The sequence below is a fragment of the Nicotiana tabacum genome, chromosome 24, assembly GCF_000715075.1.
Source record: "Nicotiana tabacum cultivar K326 chromosome 24, ASM71507v2, whole genome shotgun sequence".
In the NCBI taxonomy this organism is placed as follows: Eukaryota; Viridiplantae; Streptophyta; class Magnoliopsida; order Solanales; family Solanaceae; genus Nicotiana; species Nicotiana tabacum.
Genome location: NC_134103.1, coordinates 27,248,511 through 27,267,131, shown reverse-complemented (window position 1 = coordinate 27,267,131; position 18,621 = coordinate 27,248,511). Strand labels below are relative to the sequence as shown.

General features: G+C 39.0%; 1 protein-coding gene across 1 annotated transcript; it reads left to right on the top strand.

Annotated features, from left to right (window-relative positions):
- The first annotated feature begins 12,347 nt into the window (after positions 1-12,347).
- LOC107767607 (protein PTST homolog 2, chloroplastic) lies at positions 12,348-16,992 on the top strand. The gene is made up of 8 exons (XM_016586659.2): positions 12,348-13,359; positions 13,773-13,942; positions 14,183-14,341; positions 14,410-14,627; positions 15,177-15,322; positions 15,408-15,555; positions 16,541-16,609; positions 16,693-16,992. The coding sequence occupies exons 1-8, from the start codon at positions 12,797-12,799 to the stop codon at positions 16,786-16,788; spliced, it is 1,569 nt and encodes a 522-aa protein (XP_016442145.2). The 5' UTR covers positions 12,348-12,796; the 3' UTR covers positions 16,789-16,992.
- The last annotated feature ends 1,629 nt before the right edge of the window (positions 16,993-18,621 follow it).

Genomic DNA, 18,621 nt, shown 5'->3' with positions numbered 1-18,621 from the left:
GAAATGATACCAGAAGAGACCTCGCAGATCCACGACCTAAGAGGGAACGAAATCAACCGTATGTCAGAGCGGCCGTTGCGCCCTCCTCCCGCCACGAAAAAGGCCCGCCTAGATCAAGGACAGGGACTCACCGGAATGAAAGAGGTATTGCCCCATTTATTATCCACTCACAACTTTTGTGTGTCACCCACAGAGATAGTCTATGCCCTGGAGAAGCTCGGACCAAAGGAGAAATGGCCACAAAAGATGAGGTCAGATCCGAGTACCAGGAAGTCAAACGCCCTCTGCGAGTTCCACCAAGAACGAGGGCACAAAACCAAAGACTGCATTGCCCTAAGGCAGGAGGTAGTAAACATGTTACGACAAGGACACCTCAAAGAGTTGTTGAGCGAACGGGGAAGGACCAACTTTGCCAGAGGACGTGAACTACATCAGGGACCTCCAAAACTGCCCTCACCAACTCGCATTCACATGACCATCTATGGAAGGGATGATGTTTTTCATCAACATCATGAAGTTCACCACTACTTACAAACAGTCAATCACTCACGATTGGTATGACGGACTCGAAGAGAGTAACATCTTCGATAAGTCGGGCACCCACGGTTTGGCTTTCCCTTACTATGATGACCTTGTTATTACTTTACGAATTTTAGATACCGGTGTGAGATGCATTATGAGAGACGATAGGAGCGGCGTATGCATTATCCATCCTCGAGTACTTGCACAAATGAAACTCGAAGACAAGATACTGTCATGTTGCATCTCGCTAACTGGTTTTAGCAATGCGGTCGAGCGAATATCTGGTGAAATCACACTCCCCGTTCTGACCGGTGGCGTTACTCTAGAAACCATGTTTCACATCATGGACCAAGACACAACGTACAACACCATAATAAGGCGACCATGGATACACATCATGAGGGTCATCCCATCCATCTTATATCAGGTCATCAAGTTCCCGACTCTATGGGGAATATTCAGCATACGAGGAGAACAACGCGCATCCCGGGAATGCTACCGCATCTCCCTAGATAGCACATCCACTCAATAAATTGAGGACAAAGAAAAAAGAGGCATAGAAATAAACAGGGTCGAGGTCGATATGTGACGATAGCGAAGACATCATTAGAGACCCTGATATGGTCGAAGTCGCATGATCGACCATAGAAGACCTCGACCCCGTTCAATTAGATCTTAACGACCACAACAAGAATGCTTACATCTACTGCAAACTTTAGGAACCGGGTGAATTCCATCAATTCTTAACTACTAACGCAGATTTGTTTGCTTTCAGTCATGCAGACATACCGGGTATCCCAAAGGAAATTGCCACACACAAACTGAATGTCGACCCATTCCACCCCCAGTAAGACATGTCAGATTTAAGTTTAACTCTGTAGTAAACGATGCGGTACGTGAAGAGATGGAAAAATAATGGAGAATGGCTCCATCAGCGAGACAAAGTACCACATTGGGTCGTCAACGTGGTCATGGTTAAGAAGAAGAATAGGAAATGGCAAATATGCGTTGATTTCATAGATTTAAACAAAGCATGCCCAAAGGATTCTTTCCCATTACCCCACATCGACCAACTCATTGAAGCAACAGTCGGGCACGAACTACTAAGCTTCTTGGACGCTTATTCAGGTTATAATCAAATCCTCATGGAAGAAGAGGATCAGGAAAAAACCACCTTTATCACCCATCAAGGGATGCACTGCTACATAATCATGCCCTTCGGGTTAAAGAACGCGGGGGCAACTTACCAAAGGTTGGTGACGAGGATGTTCAAGGACCAACTCGATAAGACGATGGAAGTCTATACAGATGACATGCTGGTCAAGTCCAAAAGGAAAGAAGATCACATCGAACATCTAAGAGAAACTTTCGACATACTCAGACGATACGGAATGAAGCTGAACCGCAAAAAGTGTGCGTTTGGTGTGGCCTAAGAAACGTTTCTAGGTTTCCTGGTATCACAAAGGGGGATCGAAGTCAATCCTGACCAAATCAAAGCCATCGAGGGGATACCGGAGCACTTGACCACTAAAAACAAGGTTCAAAGGTTGACTGACCGGGACGTCGCCCTGTCAAGGTTCATTTCACTATCATCGGATAGATTTCACAAATTCTTTGTCGTACTCAAGAAGGATACCAGCCTCCAATGGACTTCAAAGTGCGTCCAAGCCCTGAAGGAATTAAAAGCATACTTGTCGTCACCACCACTGCTTTCAAAACCAAAGCTTGGAGAACTCCTCCTCGTGTATCTCGTTGTATCCGTAGTACCTGTGAGAGCAGTACTAGTTCGACAAAACAAAGGTATGCAATCCCCCATCTATTATATTAGCAAAACATTAGTCGACACCGAGACGAGGTATCCTCTTCTCGAAAAGCTAACTCTAGCCTTAGTCGTAGCTTCGCAAAAGCTTAGACCGTATTTCTAGTTCCACCCCGTCTCGATCGTCACAACCTTCCCCCTGAGAAACATTTTGCATAAACCCGAGCTATTGGGAAGGTTGGCCAAATGGGCTATCGAGTTAAGCGAGCACGATATCATGTACCAGCCGCGAACAACGATAAAGTCACAAGTGCTCGCTGACTTTGTCGCCGACTTCAGCGCAAAAGTAATGCCCGGAGTTGAGAGAGAAGCCTCTCAAACATTCCCCCAAACACAAGACCTTTGTGTCTTATACACCGACGGCACATCCAACGCGTCAGGGGCCGGACTCGGACTCGTACTCGAAGTCCCAACAGGTGAAATGATTCGCCAGTCCATAAAGTACCAAGATATGACTAACAACGAGGCCGAGTATGGGGTCGTAATCGCAGGTTTGAGACTAGAACTCAAGTACGGGGCAAGGTACTTGAAACTACGATGTGATTCCTAACTCGTAGTTAACCAAGTCACAGGGACTTGACAAATCAAAGAACAAAGATTGCAAAACTATCAGACTGAAATCCGTAAGTTACTGCCCGAGTTCGACGAATGTCAGCTCGACCAAATTCCCCGAGTACAGAACGCTGAGGCAAACAGCCTTGCTAAATTGGTCGCAGCCACCAAAAGCATCGAAACCGGAGACAAGAACATAGTACACCTCCTCAACTCATCGTTTGATCAAATTGAGTAAGAACCATAAGCCTAACTTGGGATTGGCGCAGTCGTATTATTACATATTTGCAGGATGATACACTCCTAGATGATAAAGAAGCCAAGAAATTGAGAATGAAAGCGACCAAGTACAATATCATCCACAATGACCTGTATAAGAGGACTTACGGCGGCCCTTTGGAAAAATGTCTGGGCCTAAACCAGATGTGGCGCGTCCTTGAAGAGGTCCACGAGGGCCATTATGGAGCTCACTCCGGCAATCGAGCTCTGGTCAGATGCCTCATACGGGTAGGATACTACTGGACCACCATGAAAAAAGAGTCTGCAGACTTCGTGAAATAATGTGAGCAATGCCAAAAGAATGCCCCGATGATTCACCAAGCGGGCGAACACCTCCACTCGGTCATCTCACCTTGGCCATTCATCAAATAGGGAATGGACATCGTGGCCCCCCTCTCGGCAGGACAAGGTAACGTACGATTTCTTTTGATTTTAACTGACTATTTCTCTAAGTGGGTGGAAGCAGGAGCATTCTCCCAAATACGTGAACAGGAAGTGATCTCATTTATATGGGAAAACATCATATGCCAGTTCAGCCTCCCTAAAGAGATAAGCTGCAACAACGGACCCTAGTTCACGGGAAAGAAGACCGTCGAGTTTTTTTAGAAATGGCATATCAAAAGGATACTCTCGACGCCATACCACCCCCCGAGCAACGGGAAAGCAGAGTCCTCTAACAAGTCGATATTGAACATCATGAAGAAAAAGCTTGAAGACGCCAAGGGACCGGGGCTGGAAATATTACCAGAAGTACTGTGGGCCTATCGAACAACGCCAAAGATGAGCATAGGAGAGATGGACCAATGCAGTAATACCAGTCGAGGTCAAAGAGCCCAACCTAAGGTACTCCCATGAGAGCGGAGCAAGGAACGACGAAAGCAGAAGGCAAGAGCTTGACGAACTTGAGGAACAAAGAGACATGGCCTACATAAGGATGATTTCCCAAAAACAACAAGCAGAACGCTATTATAACAAGAAGGCAAAGGTCAGGCCGCTCAAAGTCGGGGACTATGTTCTTAAAGCTAAAACACAAGCGAGCAAAAACCCACAGGAAGGAAAACTAGGAACAAATTGGGACAGCCCGTACAAAATCACGGCAAGAGCACACAAAGGGTCATTCCAACTAGAAACAATGGAAGGAAAGTTGCTGCCAAACAACTGGAATATTACCCACCTCAAGTACTTCAAATTTTAAGAGATAAAACGTCCCACAATCCGTACTCTTTTTTCCCTCACTTGAGTTTTATCCCAATTGGGTTTTCTTAAGGAGTTTTATAACAAGGCGACGAAGGGAACACTTTAAGTCGAAGTATACAAAGATGGGGCCAGGACAACTAGTTCATTGCTCGACCTCTCAAACACTCTCCAGTTCAACCAATGAAGGGACTAGATAGTCTGGGACTGGAACGCCAGCCAACGCCCGAATTTTTTTAAAATTTCTCCAAATGTATGACCAAAGCAACAATGCTTAAAGTTTACGGTTTCGACAAACTCCGCACTTATCGGAACACACACCATCCCTTGGCCATAATTAAAATTAGGTTATGTTCGACATCGTCGAACTGACACCTATTGGCCCTCGACTATAATTAAACTTAGGTGTTCAACCTTGTTCGAACTAACACCTACTGGCTCTCGGCCATAATTAAAATTAGGTTATGTTCGACCTCATCGAGCTGACACCTACTGGCCCTCGGCCATAATTAAATTCAGTTTATGTTCGACCTTGTTCGAACTAACACCTACCGGCCCTCAGCCATAATTAAAATTAGGTTTTGTTCGACCTCGACGAATTGACACTTACTGACCCTCGACCATAATTAAATTCATGTTATGCTCGACCTTGTTCGAACTAACACCTACTGGCCCTCGGTCATAATTAAATTCAGGTTATGTTCGACCTTGTTAGAACTAACACCTACTAGCCCTCGACCATAATTACTTAGGCTATGTGACCTTGTTCAAGCTAACACTTATCGGCCCTCTGCCATAATTAAAACCTTGTTCGAACAAACGCCCACCAACCTCTGGCCGACATTCACCATTAAGTGATCACGGTCATAAAATCAAGGCAAACAAGCGACAAAATTAAAAAACATACAAATGCAAAAACGAACCGCATGAAGAGAATCATATGCAAATAACAAGGTTGGCATTTCATACTTGAAATATTATTTATAAAGGCTCACGAAGACGCCACCAACTACATACAAAAATATACAAAAATTAAAAGAGAAAACTACTGGCCACCACCATCACGGCCTTCGACATCCCCGCCGACTTGGCCCTCAACAACACCGTCGTCCTCTTGACCTTTAATACCTTCGCCATCGCCTCCTTTGCCCTCAGGATATGCAGCGTCATACCAGACATTCTCCTCGAGCGAGTCTACAACTTCATCCCCCTCGTCCTTATCGGCCTCTAGCGTAGCGGGCTCATACCCGCAAGCGACTCGAGCTTCGCGAGCCTTAACATGATCATATTCGAGGGCGGCCTCAGAAAAGAATCCCGCTGCATGCAAACCTCGAAACACGTCTAACTGAGCCTTGACATGAATCCACTCCTTATATAACTCTCGAGCAACATTAGGAAAATCTGAAGTATGAGAAGAAGATGGTTACGCCAGTAATCGGGCTTTCTCGGCCTCAAGAGCAGCAACTCGGTCATAGAGTCCAGAAGTCTCTCTCTCCAACTCTCCAATCCTCTCATCAAGACGCTATTCTTTAAGCCTTGCCATTTCCAAGTCATTCTCTCGCTCAGAACGGAGAGTCTCAACCACTACCTCAAGAGCATCCGCCTTCTCAAGATCCTCTACCTTCTCGGCGACCTCGCCACTTAGAGCATCCGCTCTAAATTGACACTCCTCAAGCTGGGCACGCAACAAAACCACCTGAGCTTGGAGATCACTGCACTGGGCTTCGACCCCTTTGCTGACTTCGAGCTCTTCCTCTTTACCTCCTAACGTCCCTTCAAGGACATTTAATTTCTTAATGACCCTCACTAGCTCGTCGTCCTTCTCCTTCATTTCTTTACGAAGGGCTTGTAAGTTGCCACCCTCGCCAAAACGCCTACGAATCTCCTGGTACTCAAAATATTTGCGCTCCAACTTCTAAAATATTTTATTACGCATCTCCTCTCTTCGAGAACTTTCAATCTCTAGGATCATGGTCTTCAATCATAAGAATAAAAAGAAAAGAAAAAATGAGAACTCCTTCGCCAACAAAGGCGAAACACTGAACATAAAAACACTACAATTAGAAAGACGAAGCCCTGAAATACTCACCCTGAAAGTTAGGCCGGCTATGCTCCTCGACATAGTGAAATCGTCCAGCTCTTCGAGGGTTTAACCTTCCACTTCGGAGCAAATAGGGCCGAGGGTAGGGACTACATTCTCCGTATTTTTCAACAGATCATGATCCATAGGGATCGCAATGGTCCTCGTAGACCCCTACATCCTTGCATCGAGTTGGGTAAACCCCTCCTTCATCATCCTCAGGTTAGCGGCATCAATGTCTGAGCCCGCTTCATAACCATATTTGGCCATGCCTTTGTCTATCTCATCGACCGACAAGGGAGTATTATCAGTTGGTTGCGAAGTCGATGGCCTCTCCTACCGCAAAGAATCAGAAGCCCTCGCAGCCGTCCCTTCGTCCTCTGTTATCATTGAAGGGCGAGACACGTCTTCGTCACCCTCCATCGATCTCGGAACTTCAGATGCCAACTCGACGTCGTCTTCAAGGACAATGGTCGTCATCTCACGAAGGACAAAATCATCCATCATAGAGTCGACGACGCGGGCAACCCCATCGCCAACGTCCACTAACCTCCTTTTACGAGGCACCAAACCCCCGTCACTTGGCAATGATTCCTCCTCTTCATCCACAAGATAGTACAAAGGGAAAGTCGAAGGTTCCGCTACCGAAGTATTTATAGAAAGAGAAAAATCCATGTTGAAGCAGCGACAGGCAGGGCCGAGGAGAGAGCAGGCTCAGCCGCGGTCGTAGAAGGGGTAGAAGCTGAAGAGGTAGCAGTTTTCTTCTTACGGAATGGAGGTGGGGGAGCTCTCGACCTCGTCGAAGGCCCTCGGGCTAGAGTTGAGAGAAGCGCAAAGAAAAAAAGGTCAACTATAGTGAACCACAAAAGGTGAGTAACCAAGAAGCCAAAGCAAGGAGATTCACCGGTCAAGGAAGGAGCAGGCCCAAACTTCTTGAGAAAGCCCGGCCACTCACGAATCCCAACGATGTGGGGGAGGAGCTGACCGACCCAATCAGAAATGCCCCCGACCAAAGGAGGGGGCGAAGTCTTGGCTGCATAAGAAAAGAGCAAGATATCAGAACCTGCGACTAAGCAAAGTAAACCAAACGCCTCAACACAGAAAGGTTAGACGCTAATGAGTATGGTTCCAAGTTTCGGGGAAGCCGTCTGCGTTTGCCACTACGTCCTCAGTTCTGACGAAGAAGAAGTTGTGCCAGAACTGGTGTATCTAGATCTTAGTGTATGAGTTCACGTGAATCCATGCTCATTTCCCTAAATCATGTATAACAATGTTATATTTCTTCAAAATTACTTAAATATAAGTGTGTGAACCCATGCTCAAGGACTCCTATGGTGCAATATATAATTATTGGGTGCACCTCTATAAATAAAATTAGCGGTTCAAAACCCACTCCGGACAGTCTTGTTTTCGATATTAATATATATATGTGTGTGTGTTTGTATGTGTGAAAATCAATAAAATTTTAAAAAATATAATTTTAAACCTATAATTTCAAAAGTGCAGTGGGTTCAGGGTAATAGACTAAAGTTAAACCTGTCAAATGAGAGTTCAAGATCCATCTCTTCATAACAGTGCACACATCCTCTTAAAATCTTGAATCCGCTTCTGCGGCTCATGCAATAGATAAATAGAGTAAATTTTAGTGTTCCAAGACACACAATCCTGTAAAATCTTCTTTTCTTGAACCAGCTAAAATTAGGACAAAATACAAAACTGACTGATATTAATTGCATTTGCTAGTCGAAAAATAATATATATATATTTTTTTTTAAAATTTTATCCATTATTTTTTTGGAGCGATTAAAAATATTAATTTTATCTATTATTATTTTTTAAAGCAATTAAAAATATACATTTCTTTTCAACTTACCTACAAAAAAAATATGTAATGAAACCGAAAGGAGCGATAGCAAGTTCTATAAAAACAACACTATATGAATTACTACTATACATAAAGGAAAGGCAAGCTCCTCCCGTCGTCGTGTGTGTTTCTTGAAATTAACGTTTATCCTGAGGGTACTTCTGAAATTATGTATTTTCTTTGGTGAGCTGTGTTGCATCGTCTTGTTCACAGACTTAGACTTGCTGCTTTGTTCACTGAAAAACCAGTAGTATTTCTTATAATTTCCGTTATGTCCTTGTACTGGTAATGGATAGAGTTGCTGTCCTTTTTTGAAGTCTCAGTTTACCCCTCCTTTTGCACTTTATTACAATCAATGTACTTGTACAGTTTCGTAAATCTAACAAATACATGAGCCTTCTTTCAATGCCTTAAAAGGCAATCATAGTTGCTGATGCCACATGAAAGTGATACATGCTTTCACAAATTTATAATTGTCAGCTTCAACTTTTTGGCACATGTGCTGCAGCAAACATTTTGCTTCTAGAAAATAAGCTGACATAAATTCTCAAATTTATTTTGAAATATTTAATTTGGGTGAAATTTGATTTGAAAATAAAAATGTATTTAGACATCTGTTTAGGGTGAAGTTTGATTTAGAAAAATATAAATATGACTTATATCCATAAGTTTTAAAAACTATCACAAATATCCAACAGTACCATTATAAATAACATTCTTTATATTATCGCAAACCATAGTCCTAAATATAAATAAATTTGATACAAAATTATCATTTTTATAATGAACTACATGATACACTATCAGATGACCGAGAAGACGAAGCAACATCGTTACAAAATAATAAATGGTGGACTCTTTTATAAAATACAAAAATTTAGGGCAATTTTTAAAAAATATAATAGTGATATTTTGGCCCAAAATCAGCTATTGAGCTGGTTTTGGAATTTGGGATTTGATCAAAATATAGGCAAAAACTGTAGCCAAACATATATTTGCCAAATAAAACCCAAATTTATTTTGGCAAAATTTATGACCAAACGGGACCTAAATTTCATATCGTGATATAAAAAAACCCTTATTTTTCTTGATTGTAGATTAAAATTAATTTAACTTTAACTTTTGGACTTAAAAATAACTGGTGTTTCTGTATAAGTGGGTTAAGTTGGCATAATTAATGAATTACATGGTTAACTAGAGAATCATAAAAAGGTTTGATTAATTCTCTTGATTTGAAATTTGGATGGTAATAGATAAATAACTAATATGCTCCGTCTCAATTTATGTAACACCATTTAATTAGGTACAAATTTTAAATAGGAAAGAAAAACTTTTACAACTTGTGGTATATAATAAGTCTTAAATATTTTTGTGTCTATAAATTATGTCAATAAGGAAAAAAGGAAAAATAAATTAAAATTAAATTGGTTTTATATAAGAAATATAACCTTTTTGGGACTATATTGGACTACATAAGAAAATTTAAACTATTATAAAAGAATTGCATTTTGGATGAAAATATATTTTTTTTTCAAGATTTAGTTCAAACACTTTTTGTAGAACCTAAACTTTCTATAATTCATGTCAGTAAAGATAAAAGAAATTTAAAGTTAGATTGGTTTTAAATAAAAAAATATAGCCTTTTTGGGGCTATATTAAGGCTGTCCAACGGGACGGGCCGTTCCGTCCCGTCCCACTTAATTCTAAACATGATTGGTCCATGTTAAATGGGACACGGGATGGGACGGGATGGCCATTTCGTCCCGTTTGTCCCGTCCCGTTTCGTCCTGTCCCGCCTGTCACGTTGGGGCCCCCAAACTTTTAATATAACCACTAAATTTATTAAATTATACTTTGGACCTATTTTCTACTATAAATATCTCACATCCTTCTTCATTTTTTCCCACAAAAATCAATCATTCTCTCTCAAATATTTAGGCAAATGTTTGGAGCAACTTTCAAGTTTTAAATTAATTCGTCAAGTATTTGGAGCAATATTTTGGGCAATTTCTTCAAGTTTCAATATTTAATCACGGTGCACTCGTTTCATCTCCTAATTTTAATATATAATTTTTGTGTATCATTTTAGTGCTTAATTTTTGTGTTTACTTTACGTGTTCTATTTTCGTATTTCATTTGTGTGTTTAATTTTTGTGTTAACTTTTAAATTTAATTTCATATTTAAATTATGGCACCTAAAAATGTATTTGACTTTAAAAAAACTAGTAAAAAAAATAGTAAAGATGAAAGTAGTAGTAGTCCTAATCCTAGTCATAATCCTAACCCTTCTCCTAGAATTAGAAAACATATAAATGAAATGACTCATGTTGATGAAACTTCATTTTTCCAACCCCTGCATGTTATAATATTAATTTCGGAGAACAACTAGATCATGAAACTTTACAAAGATAATTTAGCACCGGGAGCTATGACGGCATGGAACTCATGAAACATCAATCAACATTGCCAATTCCAGAACAATGTCCGAGAGAAATTATAGATAAGTTACAACGAAGTTATATAGGAGCTACAAATATTAGTATGATAATTTGTAATTGGCTACTAAGAGGCCTAGTTTAAACAGAACCTTTCCTAGAAGGTGGCTGCGTAGATTAGGTACTCTTCAAAAGAATTATATTTGTATGTGAGATTTGAAAGTTCTATTAATAAAATAAAAGGCTTTAAGCGTTGAATTATTTTTATGAATTGTCTTACACTCTTACTTAGTTACTTAATGGCCTTGAAATTATATTAAATAAATTATAAATCTATTATAAATTTATAATTACATGAATATTTCATTACAAGTCTTTTGTTTTAATATTTTATAATTCTTTACTTAGTTTCCTAATATCCATTTAATTTTTAAGTTTATTAAATAAGTCAAAAAACTAGTTGTTGCAAACTTTAAAAACTTAGTCATTGTCAAAAGAATAGCGTTGCCAAACTCAATGATTAAATATTTTTTTTAAAATGGTACTTAAGGCCCGCGAACCCGTTCCGTCCCATCTCGTTTGTTAGCGGGACGGGATGGGCCTACCTTCCGTCCCGTTTGTTAGTGGAACGGGATAGGCCTACCGTTTCGTCCCGTTTCGTCCCGTTTCACCCCATCCCGGCTAAATATCGTCCCGTCCCGTCTCGTTGGACAGTTATAGGCTATATTGGACTACATAAGAAAATTTAAACTATTACAAAAGAATTACATTTTGAAAGAATTTTTTTTTTTTAGGATTTAGTTCAAACACTTTTTAAAAACCTAAACTTTCTTAGATGCTCTAAATTCGAGTTTTGAATATATCACACAATCTATTTATAATTAGAATGGTAAGATACACGAAATTATTTAGGACCAATAATGAATGACTTCAAGAGGCAAATAATAGTGAAAAAAAAGTTGAACTAACTACAACTTATTGTGTTTAATCTGATTCAATATGAAAAAGTCAATAAAATTTACTAAAGGAAGTTGCCTGCTTTAGAATTTAAAAAGAAAAACCCGTGAATTCTTAAAAAAAACATCAAAGATGGTACAATTTGTTTAATTAACGATGACTGCAAGGCTGATAACATTCTTTTGCATTGGATGCAATAATTCAATTATGGCAATTTATCTGTAATCTATAACAAGAAAACTGAACAAATATACTTACTCTGCTTTAATTTATGTGAACCTATTTGACTGGGTATAAAGTTTTTTTTTTTTAAAAAAAGACTTTTGAATTTGTGGTGTAAAATAAAGCACAAATATTTTGTGTGACTATAAATCATTGCATAAAGATAAATTATTTTTAAAAGTGGTCATTTCTTTTTTATACTAACTAAAAAAAAATAGGTTCATATAAATTGAAACGGACAGAGTAAAAGCAAACAATGTTTAGTATAATGCTTGGTACAAGTACATACTAATATTCAATAGGTGTTACCGCTAAGAATCGGCAATGAAACAATTAAATGAGAATACATTTAAACACGATTGCTCACATAGCTATTGGGCCCGCGCTTAGCTCGGGCATAACCCCACTAGTGTTAATAGAAGCCAAAGTACACACATGTCAGAGTTTCTCCTTTAATAATAATTTCCTTCTCCACCATTGGGACACACTGCCTTACCCCAAAGGATACACAAAACCCAAATCTTGAAAATACTGAAATACGTAATTGAAAATGGTCATAGCTCACATATAGTCTTGGGAAAGTGTGTAGAATCAATCACTTTTTTTGTATTCATACACATTCGATACCTATAAAATCTAATACTCTGAAAGATTTTTTTAGCTTTACACAAATGAAATACTAGTAGGAGTTCAGTACACAGTTGTCAACTCTCAAATTGTACTGCATTGTTCGTTTCTTCATTCACTTTCTTTTCCCTTCCCTTTTCGTGCTTCTCGCGCTCATTCTATCTTCCTTTTCTCTCTTTTTTCTTATTTTACCGTACTGGAATTGTATCTTCAGTTGTTTACAGTGTGTTCGACGAAATGCCTGAATGACACCCTTAACAAGACCTGATTGTTTCAACTCCTTGTTGAGTACCCCTGCTACTCCCTGTAAAGTCATTGTACTAAACCCAAGAAAAAGACTTCATTTCCGTAGAAAATCAGGGGATTTCGACCTTGTTTTGGGTAACAAAATGTGTTCTTTGAAGTTTCTTGAACTAAGGAGGGAAAATGCGAAGCACAGTGTGTTTCGTTGTTGCTGCGAAAAAGGGTCGGAGGATGAAACAGATTTGGAGTTAGAAGCGGAGATTTTGGCCTTCATGGAAAAGTCTGAGAACCCAAATGCATTTCCTACAAAGAAAGATTTGGAAAAAGCGGGAAGAGTTGATTTAGTGGAGGCTATAAAGAAGAGGGGTGGGTGGTATTCTTTTGGTTGGGACACAGAAAATGTTCATGAAGCTGAGACTGAAGAAATGGATTTTGATATTGAGGAATTTAGAAAAAGAGTTGAGAAATATCAAGAAAGTGATTCATTAAGAGGGAATGAAGATTCTGGTTTTGATTCTTCATTTGGGAATTCTTCTCAGCCAGCTTCCTCCTCTGGTAGATCACTGTGAGTTTCCTCCTTGTAAAATGCTCTTCTGCCTATTTGTTTATCTTGGTTCCTCTCTTTTGCCTATTTGCTTATCTTGGTTCCTCCCTTTTGTCTATTTGTTTATCTTGGTTACTCTCTTTTGTCTATTTGTTATCTTGGTTCCTGTTGAAAAAGAATGGTGTTACATTTTGTCATTTATTGAAAATCCTTTCCTTGAGCCAAAAATAGAAGTTAAAAGAAGGAATCTTTTTTTTTCCGACGTATTTATAGTAAATCTAGTACTCGAGCCAAAACTAGAAGTTAGAAGAAGGATTCATTGTTTCTAAGTGTTTATTGTGATTCAATTTATTTGCCATTTGTTACAGATTCTGTTGAATTTATGTGAAAATTTGTAAAGTATACAATCTTTCTTTCCTCTGCCTTTGCATCAGAGAAGCTGCAGTTGTGTTTGAGGAAGATTGTGGGATTGAAGGGATATTGAACCGATTAGAGAATGAAAGGATCTTATCTCTTGGTATTAATACGAGCAAATATGAGTATGGGGCTAATTTTTCAAGCAGGAATAGCATGGATGGTAGAAGCTCTGGAACCACTACTACGGGTATGGTCCTTTCTCCCCATTTTAATCTCCCCAATAAACCTGTTCTAATCTGTTTTGTTACTGTTTTGAATGCTGTTTAATCATCAAGGCCTTTTGGCACCATGTTTTACAGGTGTAGTGATAATTGAAACCTTAAAGTTTTGGCTAACATGTTAAAATGAAAAATGTATAAGTTAGTGAATTGTCTTTATACAATTGGAAACTAAAACATGAAATGCCATGCTTGTTACATTGTAAAAGACAGGACTGACCCAGGGGAAAATGGAAGCCTCACATCAGGTAGCCCCAAGAAAGGCAGTTTAAGTGATTCAGGAGGGCAGCTTAACCACGAATTCACTCCAGATATGTGGAGAACATGGAGCATTCAACGTGCAGATCCTCAGGGCACAGAGTTTGAAGGTATTCACTTCCTGGAATCTAATCATGTTCATAGTTTGTAGCCTCAATTTGACTCCCCCTATGTACAGCTGGTGAGATTAGTTTTGGTAAGACACCAGATGGAGGTAAAAGTGAATCTTCAAGAGACGGTCTATTAACCATCACAGAGAATAGTTATGAAGCTTTGGAGAGATGGAAAAATGACAATTATAATGACATAAGACCTCGTCTTCGACATTTAGAGCTTGAGCTATCCTCGACCCTTCGCTCCCTGAGATCCAAGAGCCAGGAGTTCAGTTCAAAGGAGGTATAAATCATGTCTTTCTTTTAGTTATGCATCATGGTCTTGCTTTTCCTACTATGATATGCTTTCATGTCCTGTTTTGTACTATGTAGCATGGGGGATTTAACTAGCTGGGTTTGGTAATGTAATGCAATTCTTCCACTCAAACCATTGATGTTGCTTAACTCTGTTAAATATGTTTGTTCTGCTCAGCTCTTGATCTGCGTCGAGAAATTAATTAGAAGACTTCTCAGGACGTGATCTAATTCTTGCACTAAACTAAATTAATAATCAACACTGTATATGTTCTGAATAAATTTCCTACTACCCGAGATTCTCCTGGGGATTTAAACTCAATAACCTGATACTGCTTCCTTGTACTCCCGCATCCTCTCCCAAATAATGGAAAATGATCTAACAGCAAATTTTTTGGTTCGGCTGCCACCATTTATGGAGAAAAGGCTTTAAATTTCCAAAATATATGCAATGACATTTTCAAAAGAAGTTTTATTGTTTCTTTGTATTTTGGAGAGGTGATGCCTGTATTGCTCTGAAGAAATCTTGCTTTCTCAGGTTCTTGGCAGATCCATTAGTGATTTGGAGAACCTTTCTGATGCACGGGAGTTCCAGGAGAATGAGGTCATAAATGCTCAGAAGAGATTGCGGTCCATACGTGCAAAACTTGCCATACTTGAGGGGAAAATGGCGTTAGCATTGATGTCTGCATCATTTGTCATTTGTTTATAATTCACTTTATGATAGATACCTTTACCAAAACTGAGTTCCCCTACCATACTTTTTCAGTGATGCGGATAAGGTGTTGGAAGAGAAGAAAAAGAGAATTGATGGTGCTAGTAAAGCTTTACAGCTTCTTCGTACTACTCGGATTGTTTGGCATAACTCTGCCTCAGAGGTTCTTCTAACAGGCTCATTTGATGGATGGACAACTCAGGTTTGATCTTTGCTACCCCATATGTGATAAGAAATAGGAGGCAATATTGTGATACTTTTTTTTATTGTTGGTCTTATGACGTTCTTTTCTGCGTAATTTAATTTAGAAGTGTCACCAAGAAAGTTGGCAACAAGTATTTCTTGAGTTTAAGATGAAAGCAGAGTTATCATAACTGAGTTATGTCAGTACAGAAGTAGGGAATTTTTAAAGATGATCAACAAATGTATTCCTAAGCAATATGCTTTTCTGGCTCGACCAACATATTTTATACCTCCTTTGAACTCTATTGCATGATGCTAAAGAGTCTTCCTTTTTGCCTTTTTATGTGTTCGTTTTTGTCTTAGGTTGTTTTTTTTTTCCTTTGTTTTTGGGGGGTTTTTTTTTTTTTTTTTTGGGGGGGGGGGGGGGGGGGGGTACTAGATCTTTGGCCAAAAGATAGAACAGGATCAGATTACAAAGTGTTACTGAGGTGAAAAATTCAGAAGCTGAACTGCACTTTTTCGTACGTAAAACATGAGATGACAACCTACTATGTGATAACGTATCTTTTTTATGATGGAGAAATTTGTCTGCGGCCAACCCTTAAAACCAACGCAAAACCTTCGAAACTCGGGTATAATGGGCCCGACTTTCTACCCTTCTCCACTAATACCGGGCTTAGTTGGCATGGTGCAGGGCTCGAGCCTGTTACCTAAGTCACAAGTCCCTCTACCTACTAAGTGATAACACTTGTTATCCATAAATCGCTTTCAGTGAGGATAGAAATTGTAGAGCAATATTGATGTACATGAGCGAAAAGGTTGTCTGCTTAACAGTATAATGCTTTTTATTTTTGGTTATTTTGTGTCTCCTAATGATGGAACTCTGCAGTTCTATGAACCCAACAAAAAACTTGGTGGTAATAGTTTCAAGGGGCTTCTTGTCCTTAGTCAGTATGGAATGATATGGTGTGGTTAGTAGAATAATAGCTGTATTGAATTTGCAGAGGAAGATGGACAAATCGCACACTGGTATTTTTTCTGTAAGCTTAAAGTTGTATCCAGGCAGATATGAGGTTTGTATAATCCCTTGTAACGAACTTAGTATTCAATATCACAATATATTCTGAAGTAGTGGGATCTCATTCTTTTGGCGCAGATCAAATTCATTGTTGATGGCATATGGAAGGTTGATCCTTTGAGGCCCGTTGTTCACAACAATGGTTATGAAAATAATCTTCTCATTGTCACGTAACAGCAAGTGGCAGAAAAGTTACTCTAGGGAACGGAGATTATTAACTGATCCTACGTGGTTAAGGGACTGATGTAGTATTGTTGTCGTTGTAATTACTCCAAGTAGCGATTGTCTTAGCTCAAAAATATGATCATGTAATAGGTTGCATACTAGAATGTAGTTTCCTGACATTCTTTGACGCCTAAATAGTACAGCATTTGTTTCTTGGCGGTGTAAGGCAAACATATGTTCCAAAGATCTGAGCTGATTTGGCCTATTCTTTTAAAGAAATTGATATTCTTTCGTGTATAGTGTGTGACCCGTCTATTTTACTAGTACAAATTTTGCTGGCTTGTTTGATATGCCGCTGATGTTTAAAGGACGGGAAATGGTAACCTCCTCCCTCTTGATGATGTCCGACCAAAATCTTTCTCCTATCTTAACTGAAGGTTTAGGTATCCCCACATAGAAGAAATCGCATGACAGTTTATAATACTAGAAGACACAGATGTTTGTGTGTGTGTGTGTGTGTGTGTGTGTGTGTGTGTGTGAGAGATTCTTGGCTCATAGTTACTCTGCTGGTAAAAACCACAACTGAACAAAGAAATTATTAAGTGCTATTAACTGAACATGGTTGTTCCGCTAGTGCCATTTAGTAATTTTAAACGAATATACATAATGACTAGAATCTTTATGTAATACTGTACTTGTAAGTTTTAGGGACTGTTTGGTTCAAAGGCAAGTTATGCAGAGCCAAAGTTATTTCTTAATCTGTTCGTTCGAAATTTTTCAAGAAAGAAGATATAAAATTGAAAGGCAATTCTTTTCATTGTTAGTTATTTAAAATATGGATGTTCATGATTCGGTTTGGATTGATTTTTCCTTAAAAAAAATAAAAAGTTTTCTTTTAGTCTTCTTTTTTTGTGTAGGTGTGAGGATGTTTAGGACAAGGCGGTTTGGTCATGTGAGGAGGAGCACAGATGCATCGGTGAGGAGGTGTGAGGTTGACATTGGAGGGCCTATGACGAGGTAGAGGTAGGCCAAAGAAGAGGCGGGGAGAGGTGATTAGGCAAGACATGACTCAGCTTCAGCTGACCAAGGACATGATCCTTGATAGGAAGGTATGGAGGTGGAGGATTAGGGTAGTAGGGTAGGTAGTCTAGAGTATTTATAACAGTAGTATTGGCACGCAATCTCTTTTACTGTTGGTAGTAGGTTTTTATGACTAACCGTTGTTTTCTTTCACTGTTGATCACCTTACTATCTTGTTGTTTTTAATCTGCTTTTATATGGCTTTTTAGTGTTGTCTTTTATTGTCTATATTTTTATTAATGTGGTGCTTATGCTTTCCTGAGCCGAGTATTTATTGGAAACAACCTCTCTATTCTCACAAGGTAGGGGTAAAATTTGCGTACACACTACCCTACTTAGATCCCACGGTGTGGGATAATACTGAGTATGTTGTTGTTGAGGATGTTGTGTTGAGGATGGAAGTTTATGCTGTTAAGTAGCTAACAATATGAGGTAAAAAGAGTTTTTCTTTTGTAAGCTTAATAGAAAAATGGGTGCATAATTGAATGCAACTTTCCAGTTAATTATTCTTCCCAATGAGTTTCTACCCTCCGGCAACATAAAGGGCCAAAGCCGATCATATCAACACAAAAAGCTTAAGAATAAGCAAGTTCGGCCTAATATATATATATATATATATATATAATATTTCTAAATCAAATACGCGATATATATTTATTTTTTGCTTAAAATAAAAATCAAACCAAAGTCAAAACCAAATCAAACTGAAAAATTATCAGTTTAATTCGATTTTTTGATTTTCCTTGAACATCCCTAATTTTA